Genomic DNA, 16,831 nt, shown 5'->3' with positions numbered 1-16,831 from the left:
ATTTTATGTCCACTGATGTCTTTAACAGGTCGGGTTAGCCATTTCATTCACTGCTCAGTTTTGAAAAACAAATGACTGCTTATATTAGCTTTGTGTCCTTTTCTGGGGAGGACATGTAAGCTTTTCATAGGATGCCTCAGAAGCTCCTTCTTAAATGAAAGTGACGTTTAAGAAATAGTGTAGTATTTGTTATAAATTGCCAGTTCCTCCCTTGTTTACAATCAGTACTCTTCCTCATCTGCAGTGGACAATATATACAATGTCCTGGAACAGAGTGACAGTCAGTGGGATGTATGCATTAACAGGTAATATTAAATATAATATTGAATACACAGTGTCACTTCTTTAGTTCTAGGTAGATGCACATTATGAATATTCAAATTTATTGTGTTTGATTTTAATGCAGAACATTCCCAGTGTGAATAAGAATTAGACACACTAAAAAGGCTTCTTTCTTTATCTTTTTATAAAATGTTTTGTTAAACGTAATTTTTAGATTAATCAATTATATCCTACTATTCATATTTCTCTATACAGTAGGTTATATTCCAACTGTGTTTGAAGACATGGTCAATATTGAGATTTAATTTGCATATTTACGATTTATTAAATATAGATTTAAAATGGTGTCTTTTGACTCCATTGTCCACCTGTTTGCTGTCATAATTCATGATACAAGTGCACATTTTACTGAACTTGATAGTATATGGTCTATATGACTTTCATTGTTGTTTAAAATGATGACATTGCTTACTAAGCTCTAACTGTTTTATTTATTTATTCATTTATATATATATATATATAAACAATCAAACAAAAAAAGAAAGACATGACAAATCTGTGCATAAATAATCTTTCAAATACAAAAGTCACAGAAAACAAGCAAAGTTTGGGGAACATTTTTATGACTTTAGAAGAGACTAGATAGCACTTATTCATTAATTTGAAGTGGATTTTTTTTGCCGATATAAACAGTATATTGCGTTTCTCACATTATTTATTGAGGCAAACCAGTCAGTATAAGGGATCTTAATAACCAAGTGGCTAAAGCTGCAATTGTTTTATTCTGATGTATTATTTTAACAAGAGTTACAGCTTTCGAGAAGATTCTATGTACTTTATCATATTTAAATATATTCTGTCAACATTTTTAAAAAGGTGTTTTCTTTGTCTCCAAATTATGTGTTAATGTAAACTTTACTCTTAAGTCATTAAACAATTCTGAAAAAGGTAACTTACATTCATCAATTAAACTAGTGAATCATTTTATATTTGAATCTTTGTATTTTTGATCTATATAAGCAATATAACTGCTTTTCCATTTTGGCAAGTCTAGGATTTCTAGATTAACTTCTAGAGCCTCCATTGTTAATAACCCATACAAATTAGATTTGAAACTCAGAATTTGTTTTTTTTTATCCTCCCATACCTCTGCTAGATTTTTTTTTTTTTTTTTTTTTTTAAATATAACTTTCAATAGTTGGTAAAGGTTTGTGGTGACAGTTTAAGATGATTTGTTCTATTTTTTATTTATTTTTTTATTTTTTTATTCATTCCTTGTGTTTCTATCTCAAACCAGCTTTGTTTATTATTGAAGCCCAGCTGACAATTATATAAATGTGTTATTATACTAGATAATATATAAAAGTATGAGTGCTCCTAATATGAGTCAAAAGATAAAATTAGAGAATCCATATAATTAATACATAACATAAAATGTATTACTATAGAAGTAAATAAAGAATTAAACCTAATATACAACACACACAAACTGCTCCAAGGTATTAAAAACACTTTCTAAAACTGATAAATATTATTATTATCACAGCATTCGTATCGGTAATGCCGTCAAAACAACTAAAATTAGGAATATAGCAACATGAGACAATGAATAAGTTATCAGAGAAATATGATTATAAATATAACAGGTAGTTTAGTCAAAAGTAAATGAATGACCAAAGAATGAAGGATTATGGGTATATCAACAATATTGTTGAATATCACCAATGAATATACAACCTGTTAAATCAATGAAATAAATAAGACAAACCACAGCAGTATAAAATGTGAAAACCTGTGTATGTAGATAGATAGAGTGAAAGTACTTATCGATAGGGGCCCCCCTCCACAGATCCAGATACCGTATCGTAGATGAGTAGTCGAACACAGATGAACAGTGATGGTAGAAATGAAAGTGCCCAGCGAGCTCAACCCCAAATGAACATAGTGACCAGGCATGGTATGCTGAGATGAGAGGTGTAGAGGCTCGTGCAGTCAGCCGGACATTTACCGTGTCCTGATGGGGAAACACAACAGGCTAGGGCACACGTGGTAAGCCGGGGCCGTAACTTTCAAAAAAGATCGCGGCTGGCTTCAAGGAGCAGTGTAGAGTTGTGACATGTGGACAAAAAATGGCTATGCAGTTCGTCTCTTAACTGAGACTTTGTCAAGACAACAGTCCATGCCCATACCCATAAACTAAAGGCAGCATAAGAAAATATGTAGAAAAATAAAAAATCTATTAACAAAGGAATCTCTAATCATAAAACATATCTCAGATGTAGAATGATCAATAAAACAATAAAAAACATAAATGCACAGATAAGAAGATGTTATGCAAATAAATATAAATAGCCTGGCACCTTATTAATAGGAAGTAGTATTAAGACACATACCAGACCATTATAAACAATACTTGTATTTCCAGTCCTCACAAAATAAGTGATGCCTAAATGAAAAACATAGAGGGGACAAACACAGCAATCTTAATTATTTGTTTAAAAAGAGGGATGATAAAGAAGGGGCGGGGGGGGGGGGAGGAGAGGGGACACTGTCTGAGTGAGAGAAACCTACATTGTTTAATGCAATCTAATACCTTAAAGGCACAATTAATCCAATTCTTCATTGAGCCCATGAGGGGTTAGGGTATTAAGTAAATATATCCATTTGGACTTGGCACCTATAAGGACTCTTTTTGTTTAGCAGTATCTACCCTTTTTGGTATAAGTTTAATACCGATAACCGAAAGTTCCTGAGGGTTACTGTTATGTGTGGATAGAAAATGAGGTGCCACTGATGACTTCTTATCTTTGTGCAAAATTGCATATCTGTGTTCCCTAAAATAAACCTTAAGAGAACTTGGGGTTTGGCCCACATATTGTAAGCCACATTTACAGGTTAGAAGATATACCACAAAGGTTGAATTACATGTAATCCTATCATTGATAGGAAATAAGACCTTACTCCTGGTGGGTCCAAACTGAGTGGTTTTATGAGACATATAGGAACATGTGAGACATCTCGAGATCCCACATCGGATCGTAGATGTCTAGAACCAATCGAGTACTCAGGATTGTATTTGGAGTGAGCAAGGATATTCTTTAGAGGCAGACTTAGAGGTGCAATGTAAACATTGCAGTTCCAAAGTGCAAAAGGGTCACAGCACCCAGACAACTTCAATTAGCTGAAGTGGTCTGGGTGCCTACAGTGTCCCTTTAAAAAAAAAAAAACTGTCAGTTCCATTCTCTTTTAATAACAAGATACTTCCTCCTCTTCTACAGACAAAAAGTAACATGGTCTGCAAACTAGAAAGAGTGCAGCTATTGGAGCTTAATAATCACAAAGCAAGCAAAACTAAAAGATTAGTTATGTGTCATGCACACCAGAAACACTAATTTTCAAGTATTAATTGCATTGGCTTTGTATTGATCTATGGACAGAAAAATGGAAAGTTGTGCGTGTGGTGTTGGCATGTGTGGTGTTGGCCTCTCCCCTTCAGTACTGAATTCCAAGTTCACCATGTAGCCAGATATTTATATTACAAATTACGAACAGATATAACATATAAGCAGGGACATTGCTAGATTACAAAAACACCACTGGAGGCAAATCAATTAACTTTCAAAAAATGCACCTGTGAAATATAGAAACATTAGTCTGTTGAGTACAAATTGCCATCACAAAAATGCACATAAGGCTTGGTGTGAAGAAGATTTACAAAAATGTGCAATGTGTGTGTGTGTGTGTGAATGTATCCCAGAGCTCCGCCCCAATAAAACTTACAATAATTTGCAGTATATATGAGTGTATCCCAGAGTTGCATAGCAATAAAAGCTCATAGTAAGGTGGGTGTCTGTGAGTGTATCATAGAGCTCCACAGCAAAAAATTGACAGTTATGTGGTTGCATATGAATGTATCACAGACTGCAATTAGCAATAAAAGTTCATAGTGATGTGCTATCTGGGCATTTTAAAATTAGATTATAGCAAAATAGAATATTACAGCAATGTAGAAATTGTAAAAAGTAAATAGTTATGAATTAGTTACATTATGTTCAGCAAGCCTGATTAATTTCCAAAATACAGAAAGTTTCAGAATAAGTGGCTTGCTTCGTTTTATGTTAAGTGTAGTTCATACTTGTTTGCAGCACAATATTTTACAGAAACTAATGAATAAGGTAGCAGAAGGAGACATACAATTGTTATTGGCAGTATCCCAGTTATATTACATTTGATTTTCTACTAATTATACCATGTATATGCTTCTGAGCTGCTCTCTCTAACACCATCAGTAGTACACTGCTGGTGTGCAGAGAGAGTTGGGGAAGAAGCTACTCCCACTATGCATAGCAGCGTACTGTGCAATAGGCTCACACAGAGTCTGGTAAATGCTCTCCTCCTACTCACCCCTCTGTAGCTAAGCAACAGTGACCTGCAAACAGCCATTGGCCCCATGGTGTCAATCATTCTGTCCAAGCTGTCTGTCACTAAGTTCCAAGTTAGCAGGTACGTTTGCATGCAAACACTTGATTTATTGGCACAGCAATAAGGGGATGAAGTAGCAGTATGCAGAGAGCTGTGTAACACCAATGTTTTTTTTTTTTGCATAAGGCAGCTGTTTTGGGAAGCAGTCAGTCTGTTGGAATAAGCAAAACTATTCCCTTGTTGCCCCCAGTACACTGCCGGAAGAGATTTGGGGCTTTAGAGGCCCATATTTGGAGATATAGTCCATTAAGCCCACCCATAGCAACATTTATGTGTATAAGTAATGCACTAAAATAATCTCGAAAACAAAGCAGGATCATTGATTCATAATGAAGCAATAGTGTTGAAAGAAGAGAGTGAAACTTAGTACGATCAAACAGGCTTCATAGAAGGCAGATCATAGTATAATAACTTTATAAGAATAATTAATATAAAAGATCAATTGGAAAAAGATCCAACACCTCTAATTACAATTGCTGTAGATGCAGAGAAGGCGTTTGACTGTGTGGATTGGGACTTCATGTTTCAAGTGCTAGAAGCTTATGGATTTTTTTTTTATTAATGCTATACATTCTCTTTATGAGAAACAAACTGCAAGAACCTCAGAGCAGAATGGTTTACATTAAGTAACAGAACTCAACAAGGATGTCCACTTTCCCCTCTTCTGTACATTATAATTATTGAAATTGTAGCAATACAGATAAGATAAGTTATAAAAGGTTTTTCTATGCCTCATGATGACTTCAAAATTAGTGTATATGCTGATGATGTCCTGTTAACAATTACAGATCCTGAAAACTCCATGAAGGAACTAATAAAAATAATGACAAATTACTCTTGCTTATCCAATTACACAATAAATATCAAAAGACAAGTATTATAACAAAAAATGTGCCATCCTATATCAAACAAAATCTACAGGTAAATTACAAACTTAATTGGGTTACTAGAAATCCTAACTACTTGGGTATAATAATAACTTATTCAATCAAATATGTGGCATAAAGTAATTTTATTATATTATTAAAGTTAACAAATCATATGTTAAACAACTGGAGGAATGTTGAACTTTCTTTAGAGGTAGAATAAATGAATAAATGTGAGAAACTCATATATTATACCTAAGTGTATATATCTATTTAGACATTTACTGTTCAGATTTCAAGATCCCTGGCTTTTTCTAATACAATTAACTTATTTGGCAAGGAAAGAAGCCAAAGATAAATATTAATATACTTGCATTAAATATAAAAAAGGGAGGAATGGGATATCATATAATGAAACATATATATGAAGCCAATATTATGTTCCATATCTATATGACACAACTTGAAATTTCTGCACAAAAAGCCTGGTACAAAATCAAAAAAATATCTTCTAATGTAAAAAAACTCTAATATTTGATATGGTAATGTAGAATTAAATCCTAATATCACAATATGAATAACAAAATACTTGTTGATATGTGGAAGGAATGGTTGAAAATAAAAAGAAAATGAGGATAAATTATCAGATTCTCAAAAATTTAAATATTCTTATACTCAAGCATAATATAGAAAATATAAGCTTATATAGCTGGGTAGAATCAGGCATTGTAATGGGTGACCAACAAGAAAGTTATTTTTACTGAGTAAAGGCAGCAAACCTAAAATATGGGGCTTCCTCACAAACCTCCAAGGGAAGGGTGTAAACAATAGAACAAAGATAGGTTGAGCCTAAAATTGATATTTTTAATATTATTATTTTTTTGCGCCTAAAATGGATAATGAATTTTAATGATAAAAATACCAAAAAGTAAAGGCAATAAAAAAACACTTCTAATCAGAAACAATAAAAGTCCAATATTTTAAAACAATAAAACAAAAGATAAAAAGTGCAAACTTTGAGGTACAGCGAATGCTATAATAAAGATCTTATTTCAGTTGCTTTATTGTGGGGATCAAGGAGAATGCTGCTACTTCAGTCCGTTTTAAGCATAAAAAGAAGAACCCACAATAGCATAGTAGGCCACAAGCAAATAATAAGTAGTATCCAATTTATAAAAGTCCTTCTCACATATTATGGAGCTAGTACAAGCTCTGGTGTAATTCACATTCAGTGGTGTTGATCTCCCACTGGTAGGATGTAGGTGATGATACTTCCAACAAATTTCACAGAGATAAAGTGTCCCAAAAGAAAAAGACAAGGAGAAATAGTGATCTCTGTATAAAACCAGTTTAAAATAGACAGTAATATAAAAGTTCTTATACTCACATTTAATTGCTAAATTTTTAAGGCATAGGTGGAATAATCCCCTCCTGGGATTCTTTGGTGAGTTGATCTCCGAAGATGTAGATATATGACCAGGTTAAAAATAAATAAATAAAAGTAAAAAAAAAAGTATATGGTTCAAAAAGATAAAAATGGCCAATATTAATAATACAGTAGTAATTAAAACAAACCACAACGCGTTTTGCCAAAACAGTGTTTCATCAAGTGCCTAGGAAGTGGTGTCACACAAAAGGTAAGCAAATGGGGGTCAAGTGCAGGGCCCATATAACAGTAACTAACATTGTGCGATATAAAAGTAATAAAAGTACAGGCTCTTGAACAACAGTGATATCAGTGTACGTATAAAAACCATAAGAACATTTAGCTCATAATAAACAAGAGGAACAGTAGAGCAATATAAGCACCATCTTAACCATGAGATTCAATGTGCAGTGATTGGTAGATCCATCACAGTGTCATTCTTAGGTAGTGCATCATTTGGTATCACCTCCAGACTGTGGGGGAGTGTTAGCGAGGTGCGTCTAAGTACACGTTAAGACAGTATATGGCGTGCTCAGTATCTGATTATAGCGTAGTCAGACTTTGGGCTGTTGGGTATGAAATTAAACCATAAGAACATTCTACTTAAAGTAAACAGTAGGGGTAGTACATCAATATAAGCATCATCCTGATCATGACAGTGCATTATTGCAGTGAATAATACATGTATCACGGTGATATTGGATATGTGAGTATTGCGTCAAGGGTGGAGCAATTAAGGGGTTTGGAAAGGAATAAAAATAGAAATAAAAAGGGGGTAGATGTGGCAGTTGTGGCAGTGGTAGGCCTCTATGTTATGAGCAGCGGTGTACTTGTCTCCATGGGTGCACAACATATATTTATGGACATCACCTCCAGGTTGTAGGGGAGTGTGCGTCTAAGTATATGTTAAGACAGGATATGACGTGCACGGTAGCTAGTTTTGGTGATATCAAGCATTAAGCAGCCAGGTATGAAAATAAAGACCTTGGCATTACCAGACAGGCATAAAACTAAACTATAAAGACAATTAACTTGTAATAAACAGTAGGAACAGTACACCAGTACCAGTATCATCCTGACCATTAAGGAGTATCTTTGTGCCATTAATGGTGATTGCCCCATGGAGATATTGGCCAAGCGAGTTGTGCGTCAGGAGCCAGTTAAAAAAAAAAAAAACAACAAGCCAGAGAGTCATATGTCAGTTTCCTGTGCCCGTAACTGTAGGAGCCAATTCATGGTGCTAAGCTGATAAAGGTGTGGTATTCGAAGTGAAGTTAGTGCTTGTACGTTTGCTTGAGCAGTTCATGGGTCAGCTGTGAGGAGGTTAGTACATCTCAGAAGCAGGCAGACAGACAGTGGTGATTTGATGTGGTTAAGAGGGGGAAAAGAGAGGGATAAGGGAGAGAGGGGAAGGAAGGGGGATGGAATGAAGAGAGGGGGAAAGTGGGAAAGAAAGAAGCAATGGGGGGCTTAGAGGAAATAAATGAAAGAGGGGGAGATCAAAGGGAAGGGGGGAAGCATAGACAAGGAGAGGGGGAGTTAGATGTAGGTTGGAGTACGAACCTGCAACTGGAGTATGTAGCCACATGGAGCTCGGCCATAGGTAGTATCGGTGGTAAATTTCAAGGTGTGTGACTGTCATAAATCCTCAGGTATGCAGGGGTTCTGGCAGTAATCTGGCGGGTTCTGGCAGTAATCTGTGGAAGGGCAGTCATCCGTCCTTTTGCTGGCAAGTAAAACTAAGTTGGGTCCGATCATTTCATGTTTACTGGTGGGACAGAGATCAAGGTCCCCAAATGAACCAGGTTGGCATGGGATCTTAGCACCAGAGGGTCATCAGGGCTGGTCACAGAGAGTCCAGTTGGGAAGAGCCATCTATATCAGACCCCATTCGACCGTAAGGCTCGCATGAGAGTCATCAGAATCCTTCAGTAGTGAAGCGGGACTGGCAAGAGGTCCAGGATGAGCTGCAGTTCAGATTGAAGGTGGCAAATCATGCCAGCATCACTAGTGGCTCGTAGGATAGCCTCCCGTTCTGCAAAAGCCTCAAGGAAGCAGATCACATTCCATGGTGGAGCCTCTGGCAGGCCTCTCGGGCACAGGGTACTGATGAATGCTATTTTAGTTGATGGGTCCCTGGAAAGAAGCCCATTGAAGATTACCTCCAAGGTAGTGCACAGTTACGCATGGGATTCCTCAGAGTCAGGAAGACCTCGCAGCTGCAAGTTGTTACGCCGTCCCCGGTTATCCAAATCCTCATGTGAAGCCCTCGCAAGTATTCCTCCTGCCATTCGGATGTTTCAGGGGTGAATGTCTGATCTGTCTGGAGCATGTCGCATGTTGCCTCCAGGCAGCCCACTCGGTCATTCAGGCCGTGCAGGTCATCTTGGAGCATGTTGGCTCTGAGCGAGGTCTGGAGCTTACTGTTAGCGGCCACCAGGTCAGGGCAAGTCGGCAAGGCTCGTAGCAGGGGAATCCAGTCCCTCACCTCCAATGTCAGTGACTGGTCCTCTGGAGAGAAGCATGGTGAGGTGAGATATCACTCTGGTCTTCAGAGGACTCCTCCGAAACTGGTTGGGACGCCAGATCTGCTGGGGTTGAAAGGTATTGGTGGAGAGATGGGGTAAGAGTCCCCTTGTTGGAATCAGCAGCCTTCTGGCAGTTGGAGGGTCTGTTAGTTTTTTCCATTCTGAGCAGATATAGTGGGATTATTGCTCAAATATAAACAAAGCGGAGAGGCAAGAAATATTTAAAAAGTCATCTTTCTTCAGAGCCAGGCCCCACCCCCTCCTGCCACCATTTTTTCATTAATGCAAGATAAAAAAAAGTTAGTTCTCTAATGTCCTGCATTTTTAAAATCCAGATATACAATAATAGAATTGTTTCAACTCAGAATTGGAAATTGCAAAAATAGCTGAACTTGCATAGCCATTAGGCCAGGCAATATATTGTAGCCATTTATGCATGTCAGCACGTTCTTAGTCTCTTTTCTTTCCTGCTATTCTGGCTGTCCAAATGCCTTTCTCTATTTGTTTTCCTTGTTGAAATTCAGCCAAAGCGACAAACAGTGATCTGAATTAAATTCTGTCAAAATAATTTTATTTTTCTGCCGAAGTGCTTTGGAAGAACCAAAATGTTTTGCCCTGCACAAGTCAATTAATAATAGTTATACTGTAGAGGTGGAAAAAAGAGGGAGAGGAGAAGACAGTTTTTCAAACAGGACACAAAAAATGGAGGATAACCCCTAAACTAAATAGGTGAACTAAATAGAAGCAAAACAAAGAAAAAGAAAAAAAAAGGACAAAGGTGCGTACCTCACTAAAATCAATTAAAAAATAACTGAGACCAATAAAATTGAACCTCTTATGCTAATTGCATTTGTGATCGTTGATTTGCCAGTGTTAAAAGGCAGTGAAAGATGGTATAAAGCAGTGTTCCCCAACCCAGTCCAGGATGTATGTATTTCCCTATTTTATTCCAATGGGGATACTGACAAAACCTGAACTGTTGGTGGTCCATGAAGACTGGGTTGGGGAACACTGGTATAAAGTATCAAATTCTTTCCTGATAGTATAGGTTGTTACAAAGTAACTGTTAGTGTAGATCGAGCTGTGAGGAAATGCAGCTCGTGTGTTAAGGTTAGTAAGTGAGAAGGGAAATTCCCTATTAGCCCTCCCTTAATAGGATCAGAATAGTGAGTATCAGAAAAATAGGTATAATACTAAACCTACTGTGCTTTTGAGGGCACCCCTTAAATAAAGCTAAGTCTGATCCCCCCAATATAAGAAAAATATACACACAGCTTCGCGACCAAACACTAGACAGTAGCTCTATGTAATAATCACTTAGAATCTAATGATAATGGCTGTGTTTCGTTTGAACTTGCCCATTGCTATGAATGTGGGCGGGTTAGCATAGATTTGCCAAGATGATTTTTGGCTGGTATTGACCCCTGCATTCCAAATTTAGGATAAAAGGACAAAAAATGGAATGTAATAACATAAAAAAAATATCCTATTTGGATGAATAATAAAAGACAAGAAATATTGACAATGTGACCAAATGTGAATAAGTGATAATGAAAAAAAAAAGAGAAAAGTTGTAAATAAAACGTAAATGAAAATTAATGAGAATAATATTTTAAATAATGTTTTGAAAGCGTAGTCTATCCAATAATATAATTGTGTCAACTCAGAATTGGAAATTGCAAAAATAGTTGAACTTGCGTAGCCATTAGGCCAGTCAATATATTGTAGCCATTTTTGCTTGTCAGCAGGTTTATAGTTTTTTTTTTCCTGCTATTCTGGCTGTCCAAATGGCTTTTCTGAATTTCTTTTTTTCCTTGTCGAAATTCACCAAAAACGAACAGTGATATAAATTAACTTCTGTCCAAATGTTTTCTTTTTCTGCCAAAGTGCTTTAAGAGAACCAAAATGTTTTGTCCTACACAAGTCAATAAACAATAGTTATACTGTAGATATGAAATAAACAATGGCAATATTTAGAGAAATATAGACATTATACTTTCAGGAGATATTTAGCATCCATGAATTGATTATTCTTTTCTCTTTGTTCTTTTTTTTTGTCAATCTTTGGTTTATTGAGACAGGTTGAGAAAAAACACGCAGTATTTACAGCGTAAGTTGAGATATAACATAATTATGCAGTCAGAACTGTGTCCTCGGTGGCTTGCGTATGAGCTTTCCATGCCTGCACATCGGTGCGGACCACGTCTATAGCGTCCGCTGACATTTGTTGCAGGTCCCTCAGGAGGTTGTCAATGTCCTGTTTGGTAGCATGGGCTTGTGGGTCTTGATCTGTCAGTGCCTCCAGGAAAGTCGCGGAGCGTCGGTGTCTCCAGTTATATTTAGGTCGTCTGGGTGTTCCGCTCTGTGTACTCCAGTGTCCGGCTAAATAATCTAGTATATAATTGTAGTGTATACTATACACTAATGATAAAAGTAGCTGAACCTTTTCCCAAGGTAACTTATACACATACACTACTGTACATTGTTATAGATGAGAAACACATTCACAATGAATGTAATTTCAGATTCTTCCAGATTAGTTTAGAGGCTTATTCTTGTTAGGAAACATTACTGTTCATTGCCATACTGTCCTGAAGAAATTCAATTTTTTTTTTTGGACAGAAAGTAAAAGTGTCATCAGATGTTCATATCACATTGTCATCATGAAATCAATCACATTTCTCAAACATATTTTGTAACTGATTACATATATAACGATTATGAGAAAGAGGTGTTAATTTATCATCACTAAGTTTCATTGATATAGAAAGGGAAGTCTTCATAACTAACTTTCGCTTATATTGAAAGGGAAGTCTTCTTCAAGACTTCTTCAAAGGTCCAGACTGAAAATTTTCAACAGACAGTTTTGTGGTTAAATTTGCACACATGACAAATTGTTATTCTATTATGTGTATATACACACACAGCCATAATGCTACATCATGTACAAGCTGCCTTGGGAAAAGGTTCAGCTACCTTCAGTGCTTGATTCCAAAGTTATCAGTAAATGGCATTCTATTTAAGACACATAAGGAACATACGGAAATGTGTCAAGTTAAGCACAGAACAGACATGTATAGAGAAGGTTTTGAGCACCTCCAGATGTGGACATATCCACTTGGTGTTATCTCTGTCTGTAAAGAGTGGACTTTCCTCTTTTGCTAGCTATACCAATTTTAATGATTATTCATTATATGTATTTTAATAAAAAAAAAAATATTGCACACAGAGCTTCTATCCTTTCTTCAATGGTAACCAACCACCTAAAAACGTATTGTGTAGCCCAGGATGGGCTCTATAAAATATATTCTACAGATCCTGCTCATGTCTCTCAAACAAGTGACTGGTTATTCTAGGTTCCATTCTAAAGACAATATTGTATCAGATCACACTATGTTTGTTTGTTTTTTTATATTTTTTTTATATATCAGGGATGAAATGAACAGTCATTAGAGGTATTTTTTGCAGTTAAATTCTTGTAAGAAGGCACTATGAATGTTGGTTTTCTTATTATTTTCTTTTCTCACTTTTTGTAATACACATAGTTCAAAGTCAGTTAGACCTAATTTTTGCATTGTTTTAAAATGTAAAGACAAATGTGTTTTAAAAAACACTGATTCATCTGGATAATGCTGAAATACTTACACAACTGCCCCACTTCCCCTCCTTCTGCACTGTAAACTTGATGATTAGCCAATCGCATCGCCAAACGCATGCCACTTGTATTTGTCCTACATTATTATTTAAGAACTGTGGTTTGAGTAGACAATGGAAACTTTTTTTTTAACATTTATAAAGAATCAAGGAAAACATTTTAAGAAACAGTCACATCTGTAACAATACATTTCTGCTGCTCTAATATTTCTTAGGCACCAAAGAAATCAAGTTTCCACAACTATCCCAGAGTTCATAGCTTGACATGCAAACGAGCACAGACGGTAATTTTGTTTTACACTTCATTCTGCATTTTTCACTTATTCTTAGTAATGGACACTGTTTTAAACATAGCATGGGTAATAATCCAGTTGGAATAGTTAACACAAATGAGCCATGGACTACAGTTTCAACATTATGAGTCTTATTAGCATGGTCTGGAAGTTGAAGTCTTTCTGAAAGCAGATAGCTACAGTGAGGGAAAAAAAGTATTTCAGCCCCTGCTGATTTTGAACATTTGCCCACTGACAAAGAAATGACCAGTCTATAATTTTAATGGTAGGTGTATTTTAACAGTGAGAGACAGAATAACAAAAACAAATACAGAAAAACGCATGTCACAAAAGTTATAAATTGATTTGCATGTCAATGAGTGAAATAAGTATTTGACCCCTTCTACTTAGTACTTGGTGGCAAAATCCTTCTTGGCAATCACAGAGGTCAGACGTTTCTTGTAGTTGGCCACCAGGTTTGCACACACCTCAGGAGGGATTTTGTCCCACTCGTCTTTGCAGATCCTCTCCAAGTCATTAAGGTTTCGACGCTGACATTTGGCAACTCGAACCTTCAGCTCCCTCCACAGATTTTCTATGGGATTGAGATCTGGAGACGGCTTGGCCACTCCAGGACCTTAATGTGCATCTTCTTGAGCCACTCCTTTCTTGTCTTGGCTGTGTGTTTTGGGTCATTCTCATGCTGGAATACCCATCCACGACCCATTTTTAATGCCCTGGCTGAGGGAAAGAGGTTCTCACCCATGATTTGATGGTACATGGCTCCGTTCATCGTCCCTTCGATGTGTGCAGTTGTCCTGTCCCCTTTGCAGAAAAACACCCCCAAAGCATAATGTTTCCACCTCCATGTTTGACAGTGTGGATGGTGTCCTCGGGGTCATAGGCAGCATTCCTCCTCCTCCAAACATGGCAAGTTGAGTTAATGCCAAAGAGCTTGATTTTGGTCTCATCTGACCACAACACTTTCACCCAGTTTTCCTCTGAATCATTCAGATGTTGATTGTCAATCTTGAGACGGTCCTGTACATGTTAATAATAGAGAAAAAATAGGGATGGAACAGCGCTATCCAAACTGATCACAACGGGGAGGGGAAGGCTGCAAACCTGAAAGGAAGGGTAACCCTCAAAATCCTTCAAAGGACTGGAAAAACAGAAAACAACAAGTACAGGGTGCGCAAAGAACAAAGTGAATAAATAAAATAAATAATAGGAAAAAAATACCAGGGAAACAGGCAAATTGAAGCCTCTAATTCACAGGTATATTCTTCAGAAATTCTCAAGACGTCTTGGGTCATATTCTCATCAGCATATATGAAAGAAAAAAACACACAGAGTGGACCAATGGTGCAATTACTTAAAGGAGTATGGTCACAGACAACACTGAGGTTAAGAAATGCCAAAACAGCATACAGTGGTATTTAAACTCCCCATATGTAGGATATTCCTCTGACGATATTTTCAGTGCAGGGTATATGAAATAAAAACACAAGAGAAGGCACATAGTGCTCTCTATATTAAAAAAAAGTCTGGATAAAATAGGATTTTACAGAGCAGACAAACCGCTCTGTTTAAAGCTCCTGGGTGGAACAATCCCCACCATGGATTCTTTGGATGGTATAAAAGCTTCAGATGTTAGGATATGCCAGGTAAAAAAAAAAAAATGAAAAATATAAAAGTATTTAAAATCAAAGAGACTAACCAAAATATAAGGTAGTCAGAAAAAAATACTTTTATTTAGATTATAACACAACGCCTTTCGCCACAAAGGGCTTCTTCAAGTGGGTTTATATAAGGTCCAAACAATCATCACATTGAAAATGGTGTCTTATTTGACTTTTGACCCTAAATTAGGTCACATGACATGTTTCAAAGTTCAAAGGACATATAAACAGGAAGTAGAAAAACTAAAAACTATAAAAACAATGTTACATAGTTGACTCGGCAAGTTTAAATTTGAGCTGGAAAAACAGCTCAGTGGGCTTGTGTACCACCAGCACGGCCTGTACATGTGCTTTCTTCAGCAGGGGGACCTTCAGGGCACTGCAGGATTTCAGTCCTTCACAGCGTAGTGTGTTTCCAATAGTTTTTTTGGTGACAATGATCCCAGCTGCCTTGAGATCATACACAAGATCCTCTCGTGTAGTTATGGGCTAATTCCTCACCATTCTCATGATCATTGAAACTCAAGGTGAGGTTTTGCATGGAATACCAGACTGAGGGAGACTGACAGTTATTTTGTGTTTCTTCCGTTTATGAATAATCGCACCAACTGGTGTCACCTTCTCACCAAGGTGCTTGGTGATGGTCTTGTAGCTTATTCCAGCCTTATGTTGGTTTACAATCTTGTCCCTGACATCCTTGGACAGCTCTTTGTTCTTGGCCATAGTGGAGAGTTTGGAATCTGATTGATTGCTTCTGTTTACAGGTGTCTTTTATACAGGTAACGAGCTGAGATTAGGTGCACTCCCTTTAAGAGAGTGCTCCTAATCTCAGCTCGTTATCTGTATAAAAGACACCTGGGAGCCAGAAATCTTGCTGATTTATAGGGGATCAAATACTTATTTCACTCATTCACATGGAAAGCAATTTACAACTGTTTTGAAATGCATTTATCTGTTTTTTTTTTTTTTTTTTGGTATTCTGTCGCTCACTGTTAATATACACCTACCATTAAAATTATAGACTGATCATTTATTTGTCAGTGGGGAAACATTAAAAATCAGCAGGGGATCAAATACTTTTTCCCCTCACTGTAGGTGCCAAAAAGATTGTGGTGAGGTCAAAATGACAAAACTCCTCACAGTGCAATCAGAAAATAATGCTGCATCACTTTCTGGTTTCTTTTTACTGGTCCTTCTTGATCCAAACTTTGTGTTCATTTGCATGGGAAACTGGGTACTCCGGATACTTTTCAAAGTCCAGCTTGAGATATGCAGGTGGTGCACAACATTATTTGTTAATGTTTTAGAACTAGCTACAAATCTCATATTTCAAATAAATAAATTGAATATACATTTTTATTTTTAAAAAAAGAGATAAAAGTTGGATATATGGGATACATAAATGTAAAGAGAGGCAAACAAGAAGGAAGATAAATAAACAGTTAAAGGATCACTATAGTGTCAGGAAAACAAACCCATTTTCCTGACACTATAGTGCCCTAAGGGTGCCCCCACCCTCAGGGTCCCCCTCCCTTGGCACTGAAGGTTAAAACCCCTTCAACAGCTTACCTTAATCCAGCGCCGGGCTCCTCCCCCGCCGACATCAGCTCCCGAGTGGAGCGGAATGCGCATGCACGGC

General features: G+C 36.8%; 1 protein-coding gene across 1 annotated transcript in view; it reads left to right on the top strand.

Annotated features, from left to right (window-relative positions):
* The first annotated feature begins 227 nt into the window (after positions 1-227).
* The window catches only part of LOC134577544 (carcinoembryonic antigen-related cell adhesion molecule 19-like), a 411,821-nt gene continuing 395,217 nt past the window's right edge, over positions 228-16,831 (top strand). The window contains exon 1 of the mRNA XM_063436326.1: positions 228-305. Coding sequence (XP_063292396.1) covers positions 260-305 — 46 coding nt within the window. The 5' untranslated portion in view covers positions 228-259. The remainder of the gene's footprint in view (positions 306-16,831) is intronic.

The sequence above is a fragment of the Pelobates fuscus genome, chromosome 11 (assembly GCF_036172605.1).
Source record: "Pelobates fuscus isolate aPelFus1 chromosome 11, aPelFus1.pri, whole genome shotgun sequence".
NCBI classification, from domain to species: domain Eukaryota; kingdom Metazoa; phylum Chordata; class Amphibia; order Anura; family Pelobatidae; genus Pelobates; species Pelobates fuscus.
Note: the sequence above shows the minus strand (reverse complement) of the source record. Positions and strands in the feature narration are given on the sequence as shown.